Source organism: Rhinichthys klamathensis, unplaced genomic scaffold (genome assembly GCF_029890125.1).
Source record: "Rhinichthys klamathensis goyatoka isolate OS25496 unplaced genomic scaffold, OSU_Roscu_1.1 h1tg000180l_1, whole genome shotgun sequence".
In the NCBI taxonomy this organism is placed as follows: Eukaryota; Metazoa; Chordata; class Actinopteri; order Cypriniformes; family Leuciscidae; genus Rhinichthys; species Rhinichthys klamathensis.
The window spans coordinates 1,068,594-1,093,522 of record NW_026606708.1 but is presented as its reverse complement, the minus strand read 5'-3'; the positions used below and the strand labels follow the sequence as shown (position 1 = coordinate 1,093,522).

Genomic DNA, 24,929 nt, shown 5'->3' with positions numbered 1-24,929 from the left:
TATATACTTAAAATATATGACTTCTTCTGGTTATTTAAAACACTTTAAAAAATATAAATATCATACTTTAGTCTAAAGAAGACATTCACATTTTATGTGATTGCAAGTGTTTGGGCTGTAAAAATATTAATATATGGTATAATTAAAACACAAACTATATATGGTATAATAATAATATCGATCATCCAGAATGTACAAGGCCAAGTTATGTAGCCTACTGTATGTAGTAGTGTAAGGGCAGAGCTGGAGAGCTGGTCCAATAGGTGGCAGTAAAACGACTCGTGCTGTTTCATCTGCTCCACTAGAAGAAGAGGAAGATTCTAAAGACAGCTGATGTGACAGCGATAAAGTTTTCAGCATGTAGGTATCACAGATTAGAACTCACATAAACTAAATCCAAAATAAATTGCATGTGTCTCTCACAAGCAGTCTAACGGGAATCTTAACCGCTTGCTATTTGTTTATCTGTTCACTTCTCTGACTTGGGTCTGTCGTGTTGTGCTCTTGACTGTTGCGGCATGCTGTTCATGTTGTTTTAAAGAAGGAGATTTTAGCAATTAATTTTATAAACGTAATACGATAGCACATAAGCTATTGCCATATTTCAAAATGTTAAATCAAACTCCCCTCAATTCTTGTCAGAGTCGCATTGCTTTTGACAATGAATGACTCCCACGTTGGAGAATGCAGGTGAATTTGTGACACTTATTTTTGCCATTGAGATGACCGAATTTTTTTCTCCAATTATCCTGAATAGCCTACACCCCTACTTGAGAGAGAGGAAAGGTGTTTCTGTCCAGCTGAGCATCACTATCAGTCTGAATGAAACAAATGGATGCTTCATTTTAAAACCAGAGCTCAATAGGCTTTATGCCCAGCTGCACTACTTCCTGAACTTCAGCCAGCTCCTTGTTTCCTGTCTGACATTATTGGACAAACTGATTAACCCAGGTGTGTCTGGTATTTGTTACTGGTCAGGCACACCTGGATTAATCAGTTTGTCCAATAATGTCAGACAGGAAACAAGGAGCTGGCTGAAGTTCAGGAAGTAGTGCAGCTGTGCATAAAGCCTATGGATAAAATTAGCCTAAACCAGACAAAAATGGACATGAAATTCAAATTCCATGGACTTGTTAAATTACTTTGATAGCTTTACTGCGTCTCTCATCATATTAGGGCCTTCAAACATTTATAGCACAACCCTTTCAAAAACCCACATACTTCCCATCAGCATATCACACTTGTCATGGTAAAGTTAAAAAAGCTGTTGAAAGCTGTTTCCTTTCATTACTGATCTAGAAACAGTCTCTCCACACTAAAACCACAATAATTAAAACCAGCTAAACTGACTCCAGGCCAGTGTTAAAGGAAGCTTACAGAGAAATGGATCGCTTAAGCCTCTTGTTTCCTGATTTTAACCCTCAGTTGCACGAGAGACAGTTTTGAAACATTAACTGGCAGTTCTGTCTCTCAGCACCGCAGGTGAGGCTGGTTATTTTATTCTCCAACTTTTCTGTGTGTTCGTTTTGGTAGATTTGTGCTTTTTTTATTTGGAGTGAAAATGGATTATGGTTTATGTTGACATGCTGAATCTGAGTTTGCATCCTTTTTGTTAGTCCATTGATGATTCTTTCTTTGATTTTAGCAAAGAAACTATTGCTATTACTTATTTTTATATGTGTGGTTCTGTTCATAATTAAAATTATCAGCCGACGACAACCTTGTCCCCTTGGTCAACAAACCGTGCTTCCATTTGTGAACTAATCTATCTAAAATAGAAGTTTGTTTAATTTCAGCTGGGTTTTTTTGTGTGCTTATCATTTGGGGTCATGAACTGCTATATTAGGCCTATATATCAGTATTATATCGACCACTGCCCACCCTGCTCTTTAGGTGCATTGAAAACATCATATTAGATGGTTACTAGATATAAAGGGATAGTTCACCCAGAAATAAACATTCTGTCATCATTTACTCACTCGTATGTTGTTCTTTCTCCTGTGGAAAAAACATATTTTGAAAAATGTCTGGTTTTTAAAAAAATGTTTTTTCCCCCATTCAATAAACAGGTTTGGAATAATTTGAAGGTGAATAATTGATGGCAGAATATTCCCTGTAAAAGGAAAAATCTGTAATTTACTCACTCTCATTTTTGGGTGATTCATTCATACATAGAAATGCAAGCACAAGCAAAGAAGTTTGTATCGAAGTTATTGAATTTGGTGAACTCTGACCAGCAAATTCGCATAGCTCAGAGACATACTGAAAATGTGTCTAAACTGAACTTGAACACAAATGTCAAAGCTAAAAAAAATTATATCTTAAATACATTCTTTTTTAGACTAGTTCACATTAGCATAAAGTCCATGTGGTGTATCAGGAATCACACATTCAGACGAACCCAACAGCCACACATCAAAACCACAGCTTCTTCTGCTATTTTAACTTCAGCTGAGAAAATGTGCTATAAAAAAAAACTACTCATGAAATAGGTTGTTGCCATTGTTTCTGCTTGTGTTTATTGCTTCAGTGCTCAGAATTACTTACAATGATTTTTATCAATCTAGCTTTTGTCTGTATGTGAAAATGAAATGTGGAAGTGATGTTATGAAAACTGTTGAGCGTTGAAAACAACTGACTACTGTTGCAACAAGTTAAAGAAATAACTGTTGAAAATAAGTGATTTTAAAGAAATCAAGTGGATACTCCTCTGTTCTGCACACTGCACCGCTCTTAACGGAGGACACATTTTTTTTTAATGTTTGGGTGTAAAATCCCTTTAAATGGAAATTTGTCATTTACTCACTCTCATGTGATTCCAAACCTGTATTGAAATTTCTTCTGTGGAACACAAAAGAAGATATTTTGAACTGAAAGCTGTCTTTTTCTATACAATGAAAGTCAATGGGGTCCAAAACAACATGTTTGGATTCAAAATATAGTCTTTCCACAGAAGAAAAAAAGTTATATAGATTTGAAACAACAGGGGGGGTAGAAGTTAATTCACTTTTTTTTAATAAAGAAAGCTTTAAACTGCGAAATAACTCCTGAGCTGTTCAAAAGCGGCACTCAGTGTTGACCCCGTGTCCTTGGCGTGTGTGCAGGTGCGATGGCGACGTGAGCTGGGCAGTAGTTCGAACCGAACCTCTTCATGAGCGCTGGGACTTAGTGGAGGCGTGTGCTGAATTACTCAATGCCCAATGGCAACGCAGCATGGGGGCGCGAATTCACTCGCTCCGCCAGTCGAGCCACAGCTATCCTGTGTGTCTCCTGCTGCTGAAGGGGGAGAGGCGGAGTCAAGACGAGAAGCTAATAGGCCACGCCCGCTTGTCCCGTGTTCTGGGGAGCCGTAGTTTGTTTGTGGAGTCGGTGGTGGTGTGCAACATGCTGCGGGGGAAGGGGTACGGCCGTATCCTGATGGAGGCTGTTGAACGGTATGCCGAAGGACGGGGCTGCACCCGATTGTGCCTAACCACCCATGATAAGCAACACTTCTATGCCCATCTGGGGTATGTGCTGTCCAAACCTGTCCAAAGTGTCGGGACGCTGGCCTCCTTCATGCCTATGGAGGTGTTGCACAAGTTCTGTAGAAGCACAGAGAATGAGGAGGAAGAGAGGAAGAGTGATGTTAAGTTGTTTAGCAATCCTGCACCATCTACACCATCTATTTTACCACCTCCTCCTCCACCACCACCTCCTCCTCCTCTACCACCACCTCCTCCTCCTCTACTTTCCTGTCCTCCTCCCCCTGTATCTCCTCCTCCACCTCCTCCATCTTGTCCTCCGTCATCCTGGGCTCCAGTAAGTCAGACTTTGGAGCAAACGCCATACACAGACAACAGAGGGTTGCCCATCTTCTGGATGCACAAGAACATCTGAAACTCAGGCTACACTCCTTCAGTCTGTCATTATTCAGGGATACACAAACAGTGTTTACAGGTTCAAGGAACTGTATTGACTGGAAATACTGTGACAATCTGAATGTGCCTTAATCAGAGTTTACTTTGTGTTAACTGGTATTTATTTTGTTTTTATATTTTAAAAATGATTGAATTGAAAGGTAAATCTCTTATCACAACCCTCTAAAGGAAATGTATTTGCTGAGATTTTCTGTTGCTTTCAAATGGTTATTTAAAAAATAAACATTCTATAACTTCACATTTTGTGCTTGTCATTTAATAGGATCACATTTGAGGTTGGGTTGTTGATGCGTGATGTTTCTATGGGCATTTCCTTTTTATCAACATTGCGATTTTATGTTAAAATTCACACGACTGTTTAAAAGTTTGGGGTCAGGTGCTCCATTGGGGTCAAAGTCTCCATGCTCGCTGCTCACTCCAGAATACAGTAAAACAGTAATATTGTGAAATATCATTACAATTTAAAATGACCATTTTTCTATTTGTTTTCTATTTGAATATTTTTTTTTAGATTTACATAACCTTTATTGTCATTATAAACATGTATAACGAAATTAGGAAGTGCCTCCCTTTGTGCCGGATTATACAACAACTCAAACAATGTTACATACGACACAAATATTAAACATAGGGGAGAGCGGGGGCGAAAGTACCATTTTTCAGAAAAACATCTTTTTAAAAGATGATGGTTTAGACAGAGATATATTTTTGCTGTGGTCAGTCACTCACAAGTGTGGTCTATCAATACCAGGTGGTATTTTGTAAAAATGTAGAACAACTTCAGTATAATTTCACTTTGAACTTAAGACTGCTCATGTTACTTTCAACCCCATCAGTAGGGACGAAAGTAACACACAAGTGGGTCAAAAGTAACACAACAATATACAAGCTAGATTTTTTGTGTTACTCTTGTTTTTTGTTTTGTTTTTGTTTTTTGCCTAAATATACCCGAGTATGACCTTGTTAACATGTAACTGCAAACATATTTTAGCCTTTATCTTTGCAAAAAATTGTTAATTTACATTTTTTCATTTTAAATTTCAGTTTCATCAAATGTTTCAAAAGTAACCCAACAGTACATACTTGAATTGTTTAGATTTTTTATTTTTATTGTCAATCCATTTTATAAAATGTTTTTTTCAACATGAAAAATATGAAATTAAATTAAATTAACATAATATAAATTATCAACATAATGTAACAATAGTCATGTTTCCATCCAGCTGTTTTTATGCATAGCCTACATTTAAAATGTGCATAAAAAACATCTGGATAGAAATCCTGCAAATGCATAGGTGGAGGTGTTAAAGCTATAAGGTATGGCTAAAATCTAAATGTGACTAGGGTAAATGGAAACAGATTGAGTGAAAAAAATGGTGAGACAGAAATCAGCTGATTTAAATGTGACTTAAGCTTTAAAAGCCCCCTCATAAACATCTGCCATATTCTGTTGGTATAATATGACATAAATATGTTTAAATAAATGCTGCAACACACAGAAAGTCACCACATTAGAGGAGGAACAAAAGAAACGCTTGTTTTCCCTATAGCGGGACAAAAGTAACGAGTGTTACTTTCGTCTCGACAGGATCTCCTGACATTTAAACCCGATTTACTTTTATACTGAAAAACTCTGACCAGGCAAACTTCAGGATGTGTTACAGCACTAAATAACCTATAGATTGATCATTACTGTGTGACACATGAAACGAAAAACACAACTTGTAATTAAAAAAAAGTACCGTTTAAGAAATTTACTTATCATACTGGAAAACTGCTTTCCGGACCTAACCGCGTGAAACGATGATGAAATCACGTGATATTTATCAGCTCGGTCACTGGCTGCATGCCGAACGTGCTGTCATAGGTTGAAATGCAAATGTAGTCAGGGCTCAGAGAAAATCGCTTTGTTACTTTCGTCCCGTGTTACTTTCGCCCCGGTTCTCCCCTACAGTATAATACAAAAATAATAAATTTGTAGTAAGTTTAAAATATATCAGTAATAAGAAGTATATTGCACTAAACCTGTGAATTGGAAAATAAAGAATGAAAAAAGAAAAATAGCACCCTGAGACTGTATATGTATGTATGTAGCAGAGAAGGATCAGTGCTTATTAGATATATTTATAAATATATTTTAAAATGTAATGATATTTTGTTTCAAACTCAGATTGTGATAGAGAAGCCATGCATCTTTACAGTATAAACCTTCCATGTAATATCTCATGAGATCATAAAAGTGGTGTACAAATAATTATTAAAGCATTAGCAGTTTTAGATGGAGTATTTGTTCTTAATGATGGAGTTTATTTCTTAAGCTAAGTACACAATTTGAATAGTTCCAGACTCATTTCTAGATTATTTGCTGCAAGGTATGTCACTAAATAATGAATGACACTAATTGTGTGTATTTCACAGGCATGCATTTGAGATCTTCGATTCATCCCATCCTCACCTTAGCCCTGTCAGCCATTTTGTTTCTCAGCAACCCTGTTCAGAATATGCTTCAGGGGGCGGAGTCTGTCATCGGGAGGCGTGGCTTTTCAGTGATCTGGAATATGCCTACAGCTCGATGTCAGCGTCGGTACGGAGTCTCCCTGCCGCTGCGCCAGTACAACATTATACATAACTCACAGCAGAGATTTCAGGGTCAGAATATGAGCATATTTTATCAGCGCCGTCTGGGCCTCTACCCCTACATCAACCGTCAGGGGTCAAAAGTCAATGGTGGCCTGCCTCAACAAGGATACCTAAAGGCTCATCTCTCATTGGCTGAGGCGCAGATCATTGAAGTGTTGAGACAGATGTTCAGCGGATTAGCTGTGCTAGATTGGGAGGCGTGGCAGCCCATATGGATGTGGAACTTCGGGACCAGAATTGCATATCGGAAATTTTCGAAAAAGCTGGTTAGGTGGAAACATCCAGATATGTCAGAGGAGGAAGTGAAATCCAAGGCGAAGGCTGAGTTTGAATTAGCAGCAAGAGCGTTTATGGAAAAGACTCTGCGCCTTGGTGTTCGCCTCTGCCCAGAGGGATTATGGGGGTTTTATGGGTTTCCCGGTTGCTATAACAATCATGGCCAAGGACAAAGCGGCTACACGGGGCAGTGTCACAATGGCACGGAGATTTTGAATGATAGACTGGCGTTTCTATGGCAACACTCCACCGCCCTGTATCCCAGCATTTATCTGGGGCGTAAGCTGGCAGGACATACACATGCTCAACTAATGGTGAGACATCGTGTACTTGAAGCCCTCCGAGTGGCATCCCAGCATTCACTTGGCCCTGAAGCACTTCCTGTTTTTCCCTACGCCAGAGTGGCGTTCACACACACATTGGCGTTCCTGAATCAGGTACCTACACAAGAACACCCTGACCTTTCCACATGGTGTTTCACATTGTGAAGGTCAGAGCTCCGAGCTCCAGTCTTATCATGCATTAGTGGGCACTTCACCTCCACCCAGAATAGACACTGAAAGAGGAGGGGGTTTAGTTCTGAGCTTTTGCCCAGTACAGTAATAGTGACTCATTTCATCCTCATCTTCAAGTGGATGGTTCTCCTTTAGCCCAGATCCAATCTCAAGTATGTGAATTATTGGCCAATGAATTGTAAGCGCATAACAATGCATTACTCTACAAACTTAGCATGCATTTTTGTTACTGTAACTAACCTCCGTACTCAAGGGGGCAATAGATTCAATCAAAGGTTATCTTTAAAAAACATTATTTTATTAACACTGTTAAATGTAACTTTTAGCAAATTTCAAAATGATTATCCATTTAAAATGATACATTTTAGTGTTTTTTTATTTATACCTACGGAGCCCCCCTAGTCCCACTTTGTCAAAAAAAATAATTATAACTATCTCGTGGCCTCAAGATAGTAACTCGTATAGTAAGATAGTAACTCGTAGATATTATCTTGAGGCCACGAGATAGTTATAAATAATTGTTTTGACAAAGTGGGACTAGGGGGGCTCCGTATTACATCAAATATTAAAGCATTTTTATATAAGACATTTATAGGTTATTGAGAATATGAACATAATTCAAAAACAGACAGAATATAAAATTTGTGATTCCCTAGTTCTGACCACTGTTATTGTAGTATTATTTATTATAGATAGTTTTATTAATATTTACAATTGGCTTTTATTTTATTTAAATTTCTACTTAATTTTAGTTTACATTCTAGTAGTTGTCATTTAATTATTATTTTATATTTCTAAATGGTTTTAATTTCAGTGTAAATTTTTTTTATCTTAGTACTAGTTTTTCCATCTAATATTTACATTTAATTTAATCTTATTTCAATTAACATTTTTTTTTAGTTTCCTTTATTTTAAGTTTATCATTTTAGTACGTAACTGTTAACTTATTTCCTTTATTTGCAAAGCAAACATATCAAATTTTCATTTGGTTTAAGTTTTTCATTTAATTAATTATATTAATATTTTATTGTATTTCAGCTTTATTTCATAAACAACATTTCAACAACACTTGCTCTGACTCATTCTAAAGCATTCACATACTTTCGTTTCAAGTGTCTTAATTTAGGCTGATCTGACTTTAAAAACTATATTATTGTGTGAAACTTTATCATAATATGTGTGTATCTATCTTTTCAGACGGATTTGGAGCACACACTAGGTGAGAGTGCTGCTTTAGGTGCCGCTGGAGTTGTGTTATGGGGCGAGCTGAGTTTCGCCAAGTCCAAGGTCAGCAGGTCATCCTGTGTGTGAAAGTTTATGGTCTGGATTTACCACTGTGTGATAACCTAATGAAATAAGTTCTGTCATATACAAACTGAAAATTTATAATATTCTATATACATGCCTCATCATTATCCATTGCTGGAGCTGTTAGACATAAAATACATTTCTGTCTTTCTCCAGCGGCAGTGCGCCCTCTTGCGTGATTACCTAGGCTCAGTATTAGGAGACTATGTCACCGCCCTGCAGGCCAGTGTGAGGAACTGCAGCGAAAGAATGTGTAACACCCAGGGACGCTGTGCTCGTCGGGACCCTCACTCGGGTTACATGATCCCTCTAAGTGGTACCCATGAAGCTCTTCCTCTCAGCGACATGAGGTCAAAGTTCAAGTGTGTGTGTTATAAAGGATGGAGCGGAGAACAATGTGACCAAAATCATTTCTAAGAACTGTTTGCAACCCACTTCATTTCTGCAATGTGACATTTATGAGTTAAACAGGATATTCAATGAAAAAAAAAAGTAGAGTGGGACCATCAGGAATTGGTTGGACGGTGAAAAGTGGGTGTTACATACCAGAATGGAGTCTATTTACTAAACAGTGCCTTAATAGCTATTTAGCTGTTTATTAACATTATCCAATTGAGTACAACATTTCTGGAAGTATTTTTTCCATTAATTTTTTTTTTTTTACTGTAGGGATTTAAAAAAAAAAAGGTGTTCAAACGTTATAAGCTATTAACCAAACCAACATGCTACGAGATGAAGCACAACTTAATAATTTGAAGCAAAAAAAGTATTTGAAAATAAAGTTTCAAGACTGTGTACTTACTTATAATGAGGAAAAGAACTACAATCTCATGAAGCATTGCAAATTATATTATTGAAATAAAAAAAAATATTTAAGTAGTTTGATTTGGGAGACTTGGTTATACTTGGTCATTCGCAGCACTTTATGGATTTGGGTTGAATGTTTTTTTGCCCTGATTTGCTTGTTTCGATTATCTGATTTAGTGGAGATTTAATCGCAGAATTATAAGCAATGTAGTTTTTCACCAGAAATCATGCTGTTAAAAATGTTAAATACATACCACACTGTAAAAAAATTTTATGTGATCAGTAAGTCATGACAACATATGTTTTTACATTATTTTAACTTATTTTACAAGTTATACAAAAATTCAAATAAGTTTAAGCCAGTTTAATGTAATGTTAAGTTGAAATGACTTATACATTTAAGTTGATTGTACTTAAAAATTTAAGGCAGCAATTCTTTTTTTTTTTTTACACAGTGCATCAATTAACAAACTCATAGCTCACAATAGGCCTGTCTTTAAAGGTTTACAAGTTATTATTCTCTTATGGGGAAAACAAATGGGGTTTTTACTTCTGGAACCTGACTGTTGTGTTGCACTCTAACCCCATGGCCTGAGTGACATAAGCAGAAAAAGAAATTCATTTTCAAAGCACAGATACATAAACAAAAATAGCAGGGACATAATTAATAGTAAATTGGGTCAATTTTGATTTCATCTCAAGTTTAAAGTGCTTCAAAAACTCAACAAAATATAAGATCCATGTCATGTAGAATTTCTTTTTTACTCTTTAATTATTTTTATCTCATAAATAGAACATCATGGTCTACATAATTATTTACAGACATTGTGCTCTCAAAAGCACTCACCATAGCGAATGTTTTGCTCATTCAAAACATCATTGATCAAGCATGATTTATGTCACAATCTAATATGTTTACAGTGATATCAACTAATTGAAATATATTTTACATATTCTTTTCAAATTTCCTAATGTGGTTTTGTATTATCATTTGCTGTAGTGAAACTAATGTAGCAAGTTGCCAACACGTGTACAAAACAATACTGGTAAAAAACAACAACATTTAAATCACTACATTGTCTGTTTACACTCCACAAACAGGGCAAGTGAATGTTTTTGAGCAAGATGATTGACTAATGGATTCCACCAGAGTAATAGAAGCCTTTAAGACAGAAAGTCACACACGTTGATGTAAAGTTCTGGATCATTAGCAGACTCATAATCGGTGCTCTTCTCTCAGTGTTTTCACAGTGCAGTAGTGTTTCTGCTGTCGAGTGATATGTTCTTATGGTCTCTGCTCTGCTGCAACTGTTGTAAGAGTTGGGAGATTTCCTCAGCTGTTTCCTGTTTCTGTTTCACCATCTCCAGAAGTGTGTGGAGAGCACTGCTCTGCATGACTGGAGGGTTAGTAAAAGAAAACAGATGTTATTTGGTAAAATAACAGTTTAACAGGCCCTCTAAATGAATGTTCCGGGTTCAATGTGTTCAAAAAGCTCTGGCCACAGCATCCGTGGAATGAGGATTACCACAGAAAGTAATTTTGACAATTTAAAGGGTAAGTTCACCCAAAAATGAAAATTACCCCATGATTTACTCACCCTCAAGTCATCCTAGGTGTATATGACATTCTTCTTTCAGACGAATACAATCGGAGTTATATTAAAAAAATGTCCTGGCTCTTCCAAGCTTTATAATGGCAGCGAATGGTTGTTTCTGTTTTGAAGTCCATCCATCCATGATAAAAGTGCTCCACGCAGCTCTGGGGGGTTAATAAAGGCCTTCTGAAGTGAAGCGAAGCGTTCGTGTAAGAAAAATATCCATATTTAAAACTAAAATAACTAGCTTCCAGCAGACGGCCGCATGCATATTACGCAAGTCGACTTGCGCCACAAGAGTAACTCGTGACGCATGTATGACGTAGGATGTAGGAGTATCATAAGCTTTAATGCCTCTTGCGATTCAAACAAACAGAGCTGGGCAACAAACTCAAACTCCTCCACCATTTCTCTTTAAAAATTGTAATTTTAGACTTCTAATTCGTGACTGGTGTTTTGTTTTGCTCTATCCTCTGCGCTTCCGCGTTCGTCATTACGTTGTGCGTCAAGGGTTAGTCTTCCACCGTAAATCAATGCGTTTGGCCGTAAGCTAGTTATTTTAGTCGATAAAGATTTAAAGGGTTAGTTCACCCAAAAATGAAAATTCTGTCAGTAATTACTCACCCTCATGTTGTTCCAACCCCGTAAGACTTTCGTTCATCTTCGGAACACAAATTAAGATATTTTTAATGAAATCTGAGAGCTGGATCACTCCTCCATAGGCTTCTTAAGGGATCGAAACTGGCCGGCCCAAAAGTTATGAAAGACATCGTTAAAATAGTCCGAGTGACTACAGTGGCTCAATCTTAAGTTTATCAAGCAACGAGAATACTTTTTGTGCGCAAAAAACAAACAAAAAGAACGACTTTATTCAACTACTGTGTAAGGCCGTGATATTTCACGTAGTGAAACTACGCAAAGCTTCTAGGTTGTACGTCACGCATCACACACATGACCAGCGTCGGCCAATAGTGAGCCTACGTGTGACGTACAACCTAGAAGCTTTGCGTATTTTCACTACGTGAAATATCACGGCCTTACAGAGTAGTTGAATAAAGTCGTTCTTTTTGTTTGTTTTTTGCGCACAAAAAGTATTCTCGTTGCTTGATAAACTTAAGATTGAGCCACTGTAGTCACTCGGACTATTTTAACGATGTCTTTCATAACTTTTGGGCCGGCCAGTTTCGATCCCTTAAGAAGCCTATGGAGGAGTGATCCAGCTCTCAGATTTCATTAAAAATATCTTAATTTGTGTTCCGAAGATGAACGAAAGTCTTACGGGGTTGGAACAACATGAGGGTGAGTAATTACTGACATAATTTTCATTTTTGGGTGAACTAACCCTTTAAATATGAATATTTTTCTTACACGAACGCATCGCTTCACTTCAGAAGGCCTAAATTAACCCACTGAGCCGTGTGAAGCACTTTTATAATGGATGGATGCACTTTGATTGACTTATGAAAAATATACAGCCGATCACTGCCATTATAAAGCTTGGAAGAGCCAGGACATTTTTTATGTAACTCCGATTGTATTCATCTGAAAGAAGAATGGCATACACATCTAGGATGGCTTGAGGGTGAGTAAATCATGGGCTAATTTTCATTTTTGGGTGAACTAACCCTTTAACAACAAGAAACTGTGTTCGCTCAATAAAATGTTGTGTTCCTCCAAGAAACTTTGCATTAGTTCGCAAACCTTTGCATTCCTTCGCAAAACTTCTGAACTCAAAGTTCCTCGGGGGAATGCGAAACATTAGAGAGAGAACGCAAAAGCATTGACATCATTTTTTCTACCATCGTATTTTTTCCCCCCATCACCATGTCCCTTTAGGGGCTCCGTAAAAAATGCAAAGTTTCTCGGGAGAACACAATACTTTTGCGAGAGAACGCAAAAGCATTGAAATATAATTTTTTCTCCTATCTCATATATTCTTTTTCATCATTGTGTCCCCTTAGGGGCTCTGTATAAGTCAACATTATTCCACAAAAGCGGTCAATGGAGCTTAACTTATATTGAAGCCCAAACTATTTTTTTTTCCATTTTAGCCTTAATAAAACACATTAATTAGCAAAACAAACAGATATTCTCACCTAAAAAACTGAAGATAAGAATGAGAATGAGGAGAAACGCAATGATGGCTGCACATGCTAAGAAATAGTGTCGTCTAGTGGAAGTGCAAATGTCATTCAGTCGGCTCATACAGGCTGGTTGACCTGTTTGATAGACAACTGCCCGATCTTGCATCTGGAGGTTCCCGTTGGAGGAAGGAGGTGGTGGACGGGGTGGCTGAACACCTGACAGTGAGAGGTAGGTTTGAGTTGTATAGAAACCAACAAGGATTTTAAAGTCATACATACACAATGAAATACCTTTGCTGTGCTGTTCAGAGTGTGTGCGGTGCAGGTCATTGATGGAATCGACCGAATGGAGCTCAATCTCTGTCAGGTCTCGCTCGCTGACACGAACAAATACTGGAGGAGGAGAAGGAGTGGACTTCATGATCACTCCCACTACTGAGAAACAGACAGAATGCAAACCTGATTTAAATATTCAAAAACATTAAAAAAAGTGTTTACCATCCCTCATGCCATTCCAAACCTTCATGACTTTCTTTCCTCCATGAAATATTGCCCGCAATTACATTTAATGGGGACTGGCTACAGACACAGAAGCACCATCTATATGGCTTTGTCATAGGCCTATGTGAACTTTATGTGAGAAATTCAAGTGCTCCAGTAAGCTGATAACAGTAATTGGAATTTCATGGGACAGAGCAAGGAAAACAGTCTTCAAATTTTCTCCTTTTGTGTTTCCATTAAAGGGATAGTTCACCCAAAATTGAAAATGTTGTCATCATTAACTCACCCTCGAGTTGTTCCAAAATTGTACGAGTTTCTTTTTTCTTTTGAACACAAAAGAAGATTTTTTTGAAGAATATTGCCAGACAGTTGATGGTAGCCATTGACTTCCATGTTATTTTTTCCTACTATGGAAGTCTATGGCTATAGCGTCAACTGTCTGGTTACCAACATTCTTCAAAATATCTTATTTTGTGTTCAAAAGAAAAAAGAAACTCGTACAGTTTTGGAACAACTTGAGGGTGAGTTAATGATGACAACATTTTCATTTTTGGGTGAACTATTCTCCCTAACAAATAAAGAGCAGAAGACATTTAGATGTGTTAATGACTACATATCCCAACCTCATAGTTGAATAAACACTAAATTAACTGTAATGCCATATAGTTTTACAGTTAAGTGCAGGTTTATTGATGTTAAATATGCTGCATTTACCTATGTGATGCAATAGTGCTGTTTCTTTTTAACAGCTATATTTATCTCAAACATTTTGCCAACTTTGATGCATGACTAAAATCCAGTGTAACTTGTGTTGTAACTTGTAAGTTTTCAAAGCCTGGAAACAGCAGTGATATGCTCCTATATATTGAACAAACAGGGACATTTGTTTGTTTGACACAATGCCACTCAAAATCTAGTTTTTTTTTCAACCCCTTATAGCCTACACCTCAGATAAAGACAGTAAACACAAGTGTACTGCATTCACCAAACATCTCATCATATTACTCTAAACCAGGACTCATTCGAATTGTCTCAGATGAATATTGGCTAAATAGATAAAACTGAGCTCGGGTGAATTCATGTAAACTTTTTGATGTCTACTATATGGCCCAGATACGTAACACAGTAGGCTAAACCATTTTAACATGGTAAACTGATGCCTGTGCGTGTGTAAACTTACCCTCAGACTGACTTCATCAAACGCTATACGCCTGTTCGTGGTTGCGTTGTTGACAAACACTAAAGAAAAGGGAGAGAAATCCGTTGTGATTTGGATTATCTTCTTCTCATACGGTCTGAAACGATCTGTGCCCGTCTCGTCCGCCTGGCACCTCTACCCCTAAACACAGCTCAAAATCCCCAGACCAAAAATAGCTTCAGTCTCATGGACGAGAAGAGAGGTTATTTATAGATTTGGGGCCAAATAATCATTCAGTAACATGCAGACTGTGTGCATTTTGTGATACAGCACAGGCATTAAAACTTTGACATTAGTTAGCGTTAGAGAAAGATTGATATCCATTATATTCTTCAATTAATATTGGGGAAGAATTAAAAACTATAACATAGAAATTATTGTGTTTCACAAACTAGCGAATTAGTTTGCTATAGCTAGCAGAACGAGTACTGATTCACATCGTGCGTCACAGATTCATAGATAAAATAATTGAATGTTGCTATTTGTTTGTTTATAAGGGCCACCCTTTTCACCTCTAATATTATATTTCTTGTGGGCTGTGGGAATTTCTCAACTGCACGTGCACGTCAGGAATTCTAACTAGCCTACATTTCCCAGGATTCTCTGAATTTACACGGCACGCTCCTTGTTTTGCAGTGAAAGCAGAATTACGAGAGTGAGATTCGAGTTGAAACGTGCTGACAGTGAGGTCGTGTTGCCTGCGCTGGGCTTTTGAAGAGTTGGTGTGAAACTAAACAAAACACAGCATGCTTGCTCGGGCTTTTGCAAACGGACTCTGTAACCGACTTTCAAGGGAAACCACGCGGACTGTCGGGTTGGGGGGAAAGGGGCGGCAAGACAGACAAGCTTCCACAGAGGTATGCACGGTACTGCTAACTACTTGAAATAAACCAAGTCTTTGCAAAACCGTGAAAAAAGACTAAAGATGTATAATGGGGAAGTTTGCATGGTGAATTTCAATGTAATTCTTATTTTGAATGTATTGCTTGTCCGTTCATGCACGAGGAACAAGCATCTGCTGTCAGTGTCCGCTCGAGCTGCTGCGCTAATTAAGAGCACGAGAGCGTCCATCCGTTCAGGGTCCTCGCGGCTTTCCGTCATTGAATCACTGAAATGCACTGATTCAAATACGGAGTGTTCACTGCTCTCTCACTCACTCTCTCTGCTCTCTTTGTAGAAGTTCACTTCATTTGGCAATATTTTATTTTGTACGGAACACCATGTAACGTCATCAAACGCAGACAATGAATAGCGCAGTTTGATTTTTTTTTTGTATGACAGATGTACATGACCTGTTTAAAGTTAAAACTTGAATACGAAATTGTATTAGGTCATGCTCTGCTATTCTTTCTGCCTTTGCTAGTTCATTTCCAATGATCCCATGGTGTTACAAATTAATTAAACCACACATTCCCTTTAGTATCTCAAATAATATGATCTTATGAAAAGAACATGTGTACTAATTGCAACAATTAATATTAAAATCATTTAACTGGTAATAGGGTGACGGGACACTGATTCTCTTGAACTTTTAAACAGTGTGTGACACCTAAAGTAAAGATAAAGTCGCAAACACACACACACATTCTCTCAGTAGATCAGATAGTGTCCTAGTCTCTCATTCAGACTTCTTAGTTGACTTTGGACTGGTTTCGTAAACTGTAAATAGCTAATGTGGCCTAATGTGTGGGGAGTGGCTGGACACAGGCAGGAGCCAGTCCTTGAGGTCAAAGGTCACAGTACCAGACCATAAGCTGATTTAGTATCACGCACTTGATCTTATTCATTGTGGAATTTATTTATTAAACCCATGCTGGACAACATATAAGATTCCATGGAAATTAAAGTTTTTTTTAAAAACTATAAATATTAAACTTTTTTTATTATTATTAAAAAAATATTAACTGTCTTTATCCCAAAGGATTTATTTGCACTGCTTTTTCTCTGTATCTAGGTGGCACTCAAGAAGACCCCGCTATATGATTTCCACAGGGCTCAGGGTGGTAAGATGGTGGAGTTTGCGGGATGGAGTATGCCTGTGCAATACAAAGATAGTCACATTAACTCACACATGCACACACGCCAGCACTGCTCCATCTTCGATGTCAGTCACATGCTGCAGGTCAGTGTGTAGACATTCAAAGTACTGCCATTGTAGATGTATGTAGACGGATGTGATTTATTTTATTTTTTTACCCAATGCTAATTTTAATAGAGTAAAAAATTGTGTGACATGAAAATTCTATCAGTTTAAAGTGCCAATATTCCTGACAATATTAATGGATATTCTGTATTATGAGGAAGTAGCGTGAAGTGCGTCTGAATGTGTCTGGTTTGTTGCTTTCTCCTCAGACTAAAGTCTATGGTAGAGACAGAGTGAAGTTTATAGAGTCTTTGATTGTTGGAGACATTGCTGAACTAAAAGACAACCAGGTATGACGCACACACAGTGGTAATAACCGCAAATTTAGTCACCATGAAATCAAAATGGATAATTCGTGTTTTTTTATGGAATTTTATTTATATTATTGCAGTATATATTATAAATGGATTATCTGTGCACAACATTATTTTTTCTTGCAACTTCCAGGGTTTCTGTGGGTCTCAAAAAGGTCTTAAAAAGTCTTAATTTTATTTTGCTCTTACACAAAGATCGAACTACCGGTACACGCCAGCTTTAAATAATAATACAAATTGCTTAGTCATCCAAATTTTTTTTTTTTTTCCTAGGGCACTCTGTCCCTCTTCACAAACACTAAAGGAGGAATCATGGATGATCTGATTGTGACCAAGACAGATCTGGAGTACCTGTATGTTGTCTCCAATGCTGGCTGTGCAGACAAAGACTCTGCTCATATGCAGGCCAGTAAAAGTTCATGAAAATACAAAATGCTCATCATTTGATTGTGATTGGTTGATCATGGCATTTAAATATTTTTAATTATGACATTATTAAACATTTTTTCATTTCCAGTTTTATTAAATAGTATTGTGTATGAATCTGACTCTTTAATGTAGTAATGTAATTTAATGTTTATTTATGAGTAATTATGTGTTTTTTGCTCAAACGTTTGTTTGTTTGTAGGCCATACTGCAGGAGTTTAAATCAGCAGGTCATGATGTAAATTTAGAGTTCATGGAAGAAAGTCTCATTGCTCTGCAGGGTAAGTTGTGGGTCTGTGATATAGACTGAACAAAATTATAAACGCAACACTTTTGTTTTTGCCCCCATTTTTTATGAGCTGAACTCAAAGATGTAAGACTTTTTCTATGTACACAAAAGGCCTATTTCTGTCAAATATTGTTCACAAATAGATAATCCATCCACCTCACAGGTGTGGCATATCAAGATGCTGATTAGACAGCATGATTATTGCAAGGTGTGCCTTGCAACATGGGGCCGTGCATTATCATGCTGCAACATGAGGTGATGGTCGTGGATGAATGGCACAACAATGGGCCTCAGAATCTCGTCACGGTATCTCTGTGCATTCAAAATGCCACCAATAAAATGCACCCGTGTTCGTTGTCCATAACATACACCTGCCCATACCATAACCCCACCGCCACCATGGGCCTCTCGATCCACAACGCTGACATCAGCAAACTGCTCACCCACACGACGCCATACATGCTGTCTGCCATCTGCCTTGTACAGTGAAAACCGGGATTCATCCGTGAAGAGAAAATCTCTCCAAAGTGCCAGATGCCATCGAATGTGAGCATTTGCCCACTCAAGTCAGTTACGACGACGAACTGTAGTCAGGTTGAGACCCCAATGAGGACGACGAGCATGCAGATGAGCTTCCCTGAGACGGGTTCTGACAGTTTGTGCAGAAAGTCTTTGGTTATGCAAACCGATTGTTGCAGCAGCTGTCCGGGTGCCTGGTCTCAGACGATCTTGGAGGTGAAGATGCTGGATGTGGAGGTTGGTGTGGGCTGGTGTGGTTACACGTGGTCTGCGGTTGTGAGGCCGGTTGGATGTACTGCCAAATTCTTTGAAATGCCTTTGGAGACAGCTTATGGTAGAGAAATGAACATTCAATTCACGGGCAACAGCTCTGGTGGACATTCCTGCAGTCAGCATGCCAATTGCACGCTCCCTCAAAACTTGTGACATCTGTGGCATTGTGCTGTGTGATAAAAGTGCACATTTTAGAGTGGCCTTTTATTGTGGCCAGCCTAAGGCTGCGTTCACACTGCAGGGGCTTAATGCTCAATTCCGATTTTTTGAAAAAAATGGATTTTTTTGCAAGGCCGTTCTCATTTCCAATTAAATGCGACCTTTTGTGATCTCCTGTGTGAACGTGAAATGACCCAGAAGTGACCCGCATGCGCAGAAGAGTACTCAACGGTCAATTCCCGCCTACTTCAACGCAGAATTATAACGTTTGTCGCATATCAATGACGTGCGGGTCGGATACATGTGACCTGGCCGTTCAGATTGAAGTCGCATTTCAAAAGATCGGATACATATCGAATTTGGACCACATACCCAAGTGGCCTGGGTCGCATTTGAAAAGATCGGATCTGTGTCGTTCAGACTGTCATGAAAAGATCAGATACAGGTCGCATTGGGGCAAAAAAATCGGAATTGGGTCGTTTCAGCCTGCAGTGTGAACGTAGCCTAAGACACATCTGTGCAATAATCATGCTGTCTGATCAGCATCTTGATATGCCACACCTGTGAGGTGGATGGATTATCTCGGCAAAGGAGAAGTGCTCACTAACACAGATTTAAGCCCTATTCGCACGGAATTAGTACTATATGAGGACCTCGTGTGAATTTGAAATTACCCACCCACATCTGAATTTCGTGTGGCGCATTCGCACGGGATAAGCGAAGCCTGTGATTTTACTCGAATTTACTGACTTATCTCCTGGATATGATGTCATTAGGCTATTGCTTGGAAATGTCTTGTCGTTATTATAGGTCTAGCTGTATGATATATCATAAACAGAAGAATTGTCCTTACCGTATGCTGCTATACATGTCATTCATCTCCATCTAATCATTCTTTTTGTTTTTGCTCTTCTGATGGGTTTCAGCTTTCTCTTTCTGCAAATTGTATAGTTGTATGGTGTATAGCGATATGACCCAGCACCCAAAATACTATCAAAACACTCCAACTCTATTCTTCGTGAAAGATGGATAAAAAAGCGCACAGGAAACAAAAACCTTGAAAAAATTATAAACGACCCCGCCAAATTACAGAGATGCCGATTCACACGGGACTAATATTATCACAGGACCTCGGTGTTCGGCGAAATATGGTAGGTCATTTGCGGGGGAATTTTTACTTTACAAATTACAAACATGGCCGATTCGCACGGGATTAAGATCACAGACAACCTCCGCAATTATTACAAATGACTAGAGGTCACCAGGTAATACTTATCCCGTGCGAATAGGGCTTTAGACAGATTTGTGAACAATATTTGAGAGAAATAGGCCTTTTGTGTACATAGAAAAAGTCTTCGATCTTTGAGTTCAGCTCATGAAAAATGGGGGCAAAAACAAAAGTGTTGCGTTTATAATTTTGTCCTGTGTACTTTCATGGTAATACTGCCGACATTCCTGCTTTATTCCTTTAGAATACATTGGTGTGTGTGAATGTATTATGTGCATTTTCAGGCATTCGATTAATTGTGTATTTATTCATGTGTACGCAGGCCCATCAATGGCCCAGGTTCTGCAGAAAGGTGTGGGTGATGACCTCAGGAAGCTGACCTTTATGACCAGTGTTTTGACCACAGTGTTTGGCATCCAGGGCTGCAGGGTCACACGCTGCGGATATACAGGGGAGGATGGAGTTGAGGTGTGTGTGATCTCCATCTGACTGTAGGACAACTATCCAGATATTATTTACTACCATTCAGAAGTTTGTTGTCAGTAAGATTTATATATCACTGTTTCCACAAAAATATTAAGCAGCACAACTGTTTTCAACATTGATAATAATAAGAAATGTTACTTGAGCACCAAATCAGAATTTTCGACTCTTTTCTGGAGGATTGTTTTTTCTGAATAGAAACAGTTATTTTAAATTGAAATAACATTTCACAATATAACTCTTTTAATGTATTTTTGATCAAAAATCTTGGTGAGCATAGGAGACTTTTTTCAAAAACACAACTATTATAAGTAATTAGAGGCACAAATCTCATATTTTGTTTTTCCAATATAGGAACTATTAGATCTGATAAAAAATATTATCTAACATAAATAATTAGCTAGTTTTAAACACTTTTTGGCGGGGCTTGGTTTGTCTGCATGCAAAGTTAAATTTCTTGTTTGTACACATGATTTATTCAGATATCAGTACCACCTGGAGACGTTGTCTCGCTGACTGAAAAGCTGTTAGCCAATAGTGAGGTGAAACTCGCTGGTCTCGGTGCCAGAGATAGTCTCAGGCTGGAGGCAGGACTTTGTCTCTATGGCAATGACATTGATGAGACCACCACACCTGTGGAAGCAAGTCTTGTCTGGACTATAGGTGCGTCAAGACTTTTATTTTCAGTTCTCATGAAAGTGTATTACCGGTAGGTGTTAATCTATTGGTTTGTGTTAAGGTAAGCGCCGTCGACAGGCACTAGATTTCCCTGGTGCTGACATTATTGTTCCACAAATAAAGGCAAAGACTCAGAGAAAGAGAGTGGGACTGATCTCCACTGGACCACCTGTCAGACAACACACACCCATCCTGTCAACTGACGGGAGGGTTATAGGTAACAAATGCATTTGTGTTTAAAGTGCCACTATTATGCTTGTTCAGATATTACCTTCATGTATTGTGTAGTATAGCTGTTTGTGAATGTAAAAGGTCTGCAAAGTTTCAAAAATCAAAGTGCACAATAGTTATTGTCTCCCAAAAGAAAGAACTGATTCTGAACTGCCTGAAACGAGTTTAGAATTTAGTCATACTTTCTGCATGAACCTACGTAGGTTTGTAACAAATTTGCACAGTGCCAGGTCTTCATTAGCTGCCCGCAAACAATGTCTACTTTGACCCGCCATCATGCACTGTAGTTGTAGCTGAGGCATGGAAGAGTTTGGTTCATGTTGTCGACATCTTGAGAAGATGCTCTTTTCTGTGCTGCGAAAGCCAATTCACTTTGCATGCACTTCCAAAGGATGAGGACTCGGGCTTGAATTAATATAGTAAAGATGACACCATTATTACTGAGTTTGTATTACTATGTAAGCACTGAGGAAGCGCTGAATTCTGATATAGTAATGTTTTTCGACATGCGCTGTAAATGGTAGACCAATCATAACAGACTGGGCCATCATACCAATCAAAGCAGAGTAGGCTCACGGAAAGGAGCGGTTTAAAGAGACCGAATCATTTATCGAACCGTTTCAGACACCGAGAAAAGAGGTGATGCTGCAATGTATATTATGAGAAAATTAAAGTGTTTTTTTGACCTTGGATGCATGTAAACCTATTGTATCAGACCTCCAAAACAAAATTAGGAACATTTAAAATAGCATAATGGGGCACTTTAAAAGAATAGTTCAAAATCATTATTTACTCACCCTCATGTCTTTCCAAACCCATATGATGTTATTTCCCGCCCACTTTATTTTAGGTGAGGTCACCAGTGGATGCCCCTCCCCCTGCCTCAAGCAAAACGTTGCCATGGGCTATGTGGAAGCTGGCTTCAGTAAAGTGGGCACATCAATCCAGGTGGAAGTGAGGAAAAAAGCAGTGCCAGCAGTGGTTAGCAAGATGCCATTCGTGCCCACCAAGTACTACATGGGCCAGTAGACCTACTGATCATAATCCCGTCTGCGTTTAAGAGAGGGTCTGTCGTAGATCTGTCTGGAAGTATTTAGCACTGGAATGGAAACCAAAATTTGAGATTATGTAAAGCCTGAGACGCACGTCAACATTGAACATTCCATAATGCAAACACAAATGCAAACTTTAAACACACAATTTACTTTTGGGTTATTTTAAGTAAATTGCATTCCAGAACATTTTGTAATAATTGCACAACGTTATGGCCACTTCACTAGGAATTCAAATCAAATGGACTTTCTGGATGTGGGATAGGACCACTTGCTGTTAGTGTGTGTGTGTGTGTAAGATAGAGCACTTACAATGTGAGAATGTGGGAAGGTGAAATTGTTTTAAAGAGAACTCTGTAAGATTCATTTAAAAAGTTTTCTACACATCTGGTTCATTTTATGCCAGTGTACTTCTTTAGTGTTATAGTTCTATGATAGACAATAAGATTATTAACAATATTAGTCTGAATGAGAGATATACTGTAATATTAGAAAAGTGCCTAATTTCTCAGGTATAGTTTATGCTGTAGAAATAATTAATGTCATCATCTTTTAACTTCAGACCACATCACTGTGAAACCTTTCTGTCTGAAAGAACATTTACATTTTTGTTTCTTTTTGGGATGTGATTAAATAATACAATTTTATTTTATATAATTTTATAAACCTTTACCTGATTGGTAATATAGTAATACAGTGATAATACTGTTTGTACTGTGGGCTGTGATTTAAAATAAAATATATTAAAAATAAATTATAATATATTAGATTTGGGTTATTTGCAGACAATGAGCTTGCTTGACTATTATAAAGGAATGGGTATAAAGTATGTAACGTTTTACGATGATTAATCTTAGTTGGTTAGTTAGTAAATTAATAAACAGAAAAAAGTGGGTATTGATATTGTGAATAATTAACTTGTTAAAGAGTGAATGAATTTTAATGGCCGATGTTGTACACCGGTGACGTGTACCACCGTCTCATTCTATGAGAATTACTAGCGACATTAAACCATAAATGTCAGGGTATACTGACAGTTCCTGATTAGCGTCATTGTTTTCAAGCAGAAAAAGTTGATAAAGCTGTAACTTTTCTTGCAGACTGTGCAATCCAAACATTTCTAAATGGCTGATCATTGTTGGAAATGTAGTTCTCAATTTTACCTCTGTCACAGAATTAAGTCAGTTGGAATTCCTAAAGCGAACTACATTACCCATAATGCCCAGCTGCTGTGTGGTCCGTGGAGGAGGAGCGTGCCGGGTGTGCGAGCGTTACCGATGGGAAGATGGTGGAATCTGAAGCAGCAACGTGCACGATACTCCGTCCCAAACATTTCCAACAACATTTACCATCACAACCTGGTATTAGATATCGGTTACCCGGGGACAACCATAGATAATATATACTAAAACTAAGATAGAATTTTAAGTATTATTTTTATTGCGGTGCACCTTACATTGTGGTGCCTGAAACGTGGGGCCAAATTGCACATATCACAGTATTTTGATAACGTTACTCTGGACAGGATTTCTCGGCTGGAATTGTTTATATACAGATTACTGTGTACCGTGTGTTGTTCTCTATAATCTGTGTCATTTGGTGTTTGGAGCGGCTGTCAGCATGCCACGAAGCAAAAAGGGGAAACGCGGTGGGAACAGTTCGAGTAAGGGTGAGTTTATCTGTAACACCTTCTGCTGTCATAGGCAGTATAACACAATCACACGGCAAAATATCACTAAGAATTTTTTTTATCTTACAAAATATATTTAAAACAAGATCATTATACTTGCATAAACTGTGTAAAGAGTCGTTTTCAATCTCTCTTGAGAGTCGTTTTCAATCTCTCTTGAATTATTGTTCCTTCCTACACCTTTGGGGTTTTTGTCTTGTAAGAATAAACCTCATTAAAGTGTATGTTAAAACAAGAAAATAATATAACCTTTTAAAATAGGGTAATATGTACAAGTAATGCTTGGTTGGGTGACATTGACCAGCTGGAAACTTTATTTTCTCTCTCTTTCCTTTCCGATTTTAAGCCAAAATATTGAAATAATGTGATGCATATTATTTAAAAAAAAAAACAATTCAGGCATTACGTTCCCCAAATAGGTTTGATTGATATAGTCTTGCTGATGTGGCTGTAACCATTTCAGCACCATTTACAGCTGAGCTTCATTTCAAGAACCTTCTAAAAAAAATCTTCTAAAAACTTGAATTATAAATAAACTAAATCAAATTAAGGAATAATCTAAATATTTAACTATGACTGTTTAGGAAACTGTGTGTTCCC

General features: G+C 37.9%; 4 protein-coding genes across 6 annotated transcripts in view; 3 read left to right on the top strand and 1 right to left on the bottom strand.

Moving 5' to 3' along the window:
* The first annotated feature begins 285 nt into the window (after window positions 1–285).
* On the top strand, window positions 286–9,127 carry hyal3 (hyaluronidase 3). Its single transcript, XM_056260892.1, has 4 exons — window positions 286–360; window positions 6,339–7,273; window positions 8,549–8,638; window positions 8,816–9,127. Exons 2-4 carry the CDS (start codon window positions 6,341–6,343, stop codon window positions 9,074–9,076), a joined length of 1,284 nt encoding a protein of 427 aa, XP_056116867.1. The 5' UTR covers window positions 286–360; window positions 6,339–6,340; the 3' UTR covers window positions 9,077–9,127.
* A 1,574-nt stretch (window positions 9,128–10,701) lies between these two features.
* si:dkey-20d21.12 (uncharacterized protein LOC556245 homolog) lies at window positions 10,702–14,979 on the bottom strand. 2 transcript variants are annotated; one of them, XM_056260904.1, is made up of 4 exons: window positions 14,827–14,979; window positions 13,437–13,580; window positions 13,281–13,361; window positions 10,702–10,863 (listed from the first exon to the last, which is right to left on the bottom strand). In XM_056260904.1, the coding sequence occupies exons 2-4, from the start codon at window positions 13,564–13,566 to the stop codon at window positions 10,712–10,714; spliced, it is 363 nt and encodes a 120-aa protein (XP_056116879.1). In that variant the 5' UTR covers window positions 13,567–13,580; window positions 14,827–14,979; the 3' UTR covers window positions 10,702–10,711. The 2 variants fall into 2 exon arrangements, with proteins under 2 accessions (XP_056116879.1, XP_056116878.1); XM_056260903.1 differs by having other exon boundaries at window positions 13,158–13,361; window positions 14,827–14,975.
* A 536-nt stretch (window positions 14,980–15,515) lies between these two features.
* amt (aminomethyltransferase) lies at window positions 15,516–22,687 on the top strand. The gene is made up of 9 exons (XM_056260893.1): window positions 15,516–15,701; window positions 16,799–16,966; window positions 17,197–17,277; window positions 17,575–17,706; window positions 17,930–18,008; window positions 20,518–20,663; window positions 21,161–21,341; window positions 21,418–21,573; window positions 22,438–22,687. The coding sequence occupies exons 1-9, from the start codon at window positions 15,591–15,593 to the stop codon at window positions 22,614–22,616; spliced, it is 1,233 nt and encodes a 410-aa protein (XP_056116868.1). The 5' UTR covers window positions 15,516–15,590; the 3' UTR covers window positions 22,617–22,687.
* A 1,208-nt stretch (window positions 22,688–23,895) lies between these two features.
* ifrd2 (interferon-related developmental regulator 2) overlaps window positions 23,896–24,929 on the top strand; it is a 34,678-nt gene continuing 33,644 nt past the window's right edge. For both annotated transcript variants that reach the window (XM_056260889.1, XM_056260888.1), the window contains exon 1: window positions 23,896–24,308. In XM_056260889.1, the coding sequence (XP_056116864.1) occupies window positions 24,260–24,308 (49 nt within the window). In that variant the 5' untranslated portion in view covers window positions 23,896–24,259. The remainder of the gene's footprint in view (window positions 24,309–24,929) is intronic.

Bases quoted from the DNA above. Each gene is read 5' to 3' on its own strand.
- hyal3 (XM_056260892.1), top strand. From the start codon at position 6,341: ATGCATTTGAGATCTTCGATTCATCCCATCCTCACCTTAGCCCTGTCA. The intron at 7,274-8,548 runs GTACCTACACAA...CTATCTTTTCAG, and splicing joins CATTGGCGTTCCTGAATCAG to ACGGATTTGGAGCACACACT. The intron at 8,639-8,815 runs GTCAGCAGGTCA...GTCTTTCTCCAG, and splicing joins TGAGTTTCGCCAAGTCCAAG to CGGCAGTGCGCCCTCTTGCG.
- si:dkey-20d21.12 (XM_056260903.1), bottom strand. From the start codon at position 13,566: ATGAAGTCCACTCCTTCTCCTCCTCCAGTATTTGTTCGTGTCAGCGAG. The intron at 13,362-13,436 runs GTATTTCATTGT...TCTCACTGTCAG, and splicing joins CTCTGAACAGCACAGCAAAG to GTGTTCAGCCACCCCGTCCA. The intron at 10,864-13,157 runs GTGAGAATATCT...CTAACCCTCCAG, and splicing joins TCTTATCTTCAGTTTTTTAG to TCATGCAGAGCAGTGCTCTC.
- amt (XM_056260893.1), top strand. From the start codon at position 15,591: ATGCTTGCTCGGGCTTTTGCAAACGGACTCTGTAACCGACTTTCAAGG. The intron at 16,967-17,196 runs GTCAGTGTGTAG...CTTTCTCCTCAG, and splicing joins ATGTCAGTCACATGCTGCAG to ACTAAAGTCTATGGTAGAGA. The intron at 21,574-22,437 runs GTAACAAATGCA...ACTTTATTTTAG, and splicing joins AACTGACGGGAGGGTTATAG to GTGAGGTCACCAGTGGATGC.